This window comes from Gymnodraco acuticeps, unplaced genomic scaffold (genome assembly GCF_902827175.1).
Source record: "Gymnodraco acuticeps unplaced genomic scaffold, fGymAcu1.1, whole genome shotgun sequence".
Taxonomy (NCBI): domain Eukaryota; kingdom Metazoa; phylum Chordata; class Actinopteri; order Perciformes; family Bathydraconidae; genus Gymnodraco; species Gymnodraco acuticeps.
This window is the reverse complement of record NW_022989766.1, coordinates 337,501-340,266: the sequence shown is the minus strand read 5'-3', so window position 1 is coordinate 340,266 and position 2,766 is coordinate 337,501. Positions and strand designations below refer to the sequence as shown.

Below are 2,766 nucleotides of genomic sequence, written 5' to 3'. Positions count from 1 at the left end.
GTGTTACATTTACTTAATTATGAATGTTGTTACACGTCAAAGGCCGAAAATAGGATGAGCACCAACGGTCAAAAATGTTTTTTTTCCCCTCCCAGACTGTCAGCGCAGCGCCTCCACAGATCTGGCGCCCTAGGCGAAAATCAACGCCAGTGCGACTGAGTTTCATATGCAACTCGCATATATTTCTCCTCTCTCTCTCTCTCCTCTCTTTTCTCTTCTCCCTTCTCTCTCCCTCTCTCTCAATGTTGGTATGCAAATGCCCTTTTTTCAAATGACCCGGTGCTCTTTTTTGGCCGAGGTGCATGCGCACCTGCGCACCAGTTATGTGCAGCCCTGCTTATGTTCTCGTTACCAATTCACTTTTTTTTTTGTGTCCATTGTAGAAATGACTACGTTTTTTTTTATGCATGAATGGCAGAAAATAGCAGTTTTTAGCCTGGAGATATCACTCCTTTCGGCGCAGTGATACGCTGCAAAGAAAGTAGTTCCTACATGAAACTACTCACAAAAAGGTCTCATGATTTCTGGAAAATATACAGTTTTTGTTTTGGCGCTTTGAGCACCATTATCAAAGCGTCATCTGACTCCATTATGATGGAAGAAAGCAGACATCAGTACCGCAAATATCTCCAACAAAAAGTATCTAAATGACACTCTTTAGAACTGGTTCACTCAGGTGTTGGTTTGACTAGTTGTAATTCTTAAAGTGCGACAGAGGGCGGTATGTCCACATAATACGTTAATCTAACACTAACCAACTGCACCAAAACAATGGTGATTGATAAAAGCTCTTCAGGTAAACCCCGCCGTCACCACCAGAGGTCAGTGTGGACCAGGGTCAAAGGTTTTCATAGTGTCATGAATTCAACATTAAACACAAGTTCATTATTTACACTGTTCCATGTATTTAGCATTGCTCACTGACTGCGTGTCTCTGTTGCCAATATACAGGTCATTTTTAAACAATTTGAGAATGACTTTGAATTTATTATTTATGTATTTCAATGTTACCAATATACTCACGGACCACACTTTGAGGAACACTGCTCTAAAACATCCCTTTGTTTGTGCAGAAGAGCAGCAGGACATGTCTCTGAGCATCTCGACCAATGGGAACGCCAGCATCACCGTCTCAGTGGAGGTCAATGGCACAATCTACTCAGGTTGGTATTAGAGGAGTATGTAATGCTGTTGAATACTGTGGAAACAATAGTGTTTGCTGTATAGAAGCAGATATTTAAGTGTGCTATGATCACCAGATGTGTTGTTTTCAGTTTACTGCTGAACACAACCAAACAGTTAAAGTGTCACAAAAGCCACTGGTTTTACTCTCTTTGAACGCAATCATTTTCTGTTTCACTTTTATTTAACCAGGTATGTCCCGTTGAGATTAGAACATCTTATTTACAACAGAGCAATTACCAGACGACTGTAAAACATACAGTATTGTAGGTAACATGTAAACATTAACACAGTATAACTACACATGGTCGCGTTAACCGAATATCCCCCCCCCCCCCGTTGACAGTTCACGAGCATGCTTTCCCCCCCCCCCCCCGTTGACAGTTCACGAGCATGCTTTCCCCCCCTCGTCAGAGTTGTGTAAAGGCCGACGGGTAATTCTGGATGTTGACAGAAGTTTTACGATCCTGTCCGTCAAAATAACGGGCAGCGAAAAAGTCTAGCGCAACCTCTGGTCTCCAGACCCTTTACTTACATTTTAAAAGCTTTAATTGGGATCTCCAACCTGACCGCAAGAATCTCTGAGTGTACCGTTCTTTCACAATGTGATATTTAGCAAGTTGACGGCGCAATGACCATCAAACATAATATATGTGCAGCTATCGTTTTTAATGAGGCTCCATGTTTATGTCATGATGTTTCCCTTCATGTTTGTGAATGAGCATGTGATCTAAATGCTTCTCACGTGTTCTGTAAAACACTTTCCTTGAGTTAAAAGTGTTTCCCCCCGATGTATCTGAGACCTGTAATATCTGCCTAAAACAGTCTAGCAGGAGAGCTTTAAGGTGTTCTGCACAGAGCTTGTGTTGAAACTGTTCTCCTCGCCTCACAGGAACCCTGTTTGCCCAGAAGTCCGGTTTGACCCCCCGATGTCAGCCCCCCCGGCCGGCCCCAGCAGCAGCTTCTCCATCCCTCAGACCCTAAGCCCCGCCTCCTCTAAGGGTCCTAGCTCCGCCGAGGCCCCCCCAAACGGGTCGCCATAACTCCCGCCTGCAAGAAAATTCAGTCAAATGAGAAAAACCTCTACGAAAAACAAACTGTTGCACAACAAATACCTCATCAACCTGTCCACCTCTTGGCTGTCCAATCAGGAACACAGAAGCGAGATTACGTTATGACAGCTAACACACAGCTATGCATCTTACACACACACGCACTACACACACAACACACACACACACACACACACACGCTAATCCTACATGCTTAACACAATCAGCTCAGCCAAAACCCACTGACAGGTGTCGTCACAACTGAACTTGAAAAGTTTTATCTTAGGAACGATTTTTGTTTTGTTGCCATTTTGTCGTCTTTTTTTTGATTTTGTGTTTTAGAATGATTTTGTTTTCTCTTTTAAATACCTCAAATCAAGTAACCTGCAGTGGTGTCTTTACCTCAGGAGCTGTAGTTATTTAACCTGAATCAACTTTATTTTTATATTGTTTTTGAACCTGGTTGCAATCAGGGGGAGTCGGGTAAACTCTCACTGTGACCTCCAAACAACTCGGGTGTGAACACACACTG

General features: G+C 43.1%; 1 protein-coding gene across 1 annotated transcript in view; it reads left to right on the top strand.

Moving 5' to 3' along the window:
* LOC117546297 (AT-rich interactive domain-containing protein 3A-like) overlaps nt 1–2,766 on the top strand; it is a 55,142-nt gene that overhangs the window by 51,038 nt on the left and 1,338 nt on the right. Inside the window, 3 exon segments of the mRNA XM_034216487.1 lie at nt 1,074–1,163; nt 2,075–2,107; nt 2,110–2,766. The exon segment at nt 2,110–2,766 is cut by the window's right edge and continues 1,338 nt beyond it. Coding sequence (XP_034072378.1) covers nt 1,074–1,163; nt 2,075–2,107; nt 2,110–2,225 — 239 coding nt within the window. The 3' untranslated portion in view covers nt 2,226–2,766.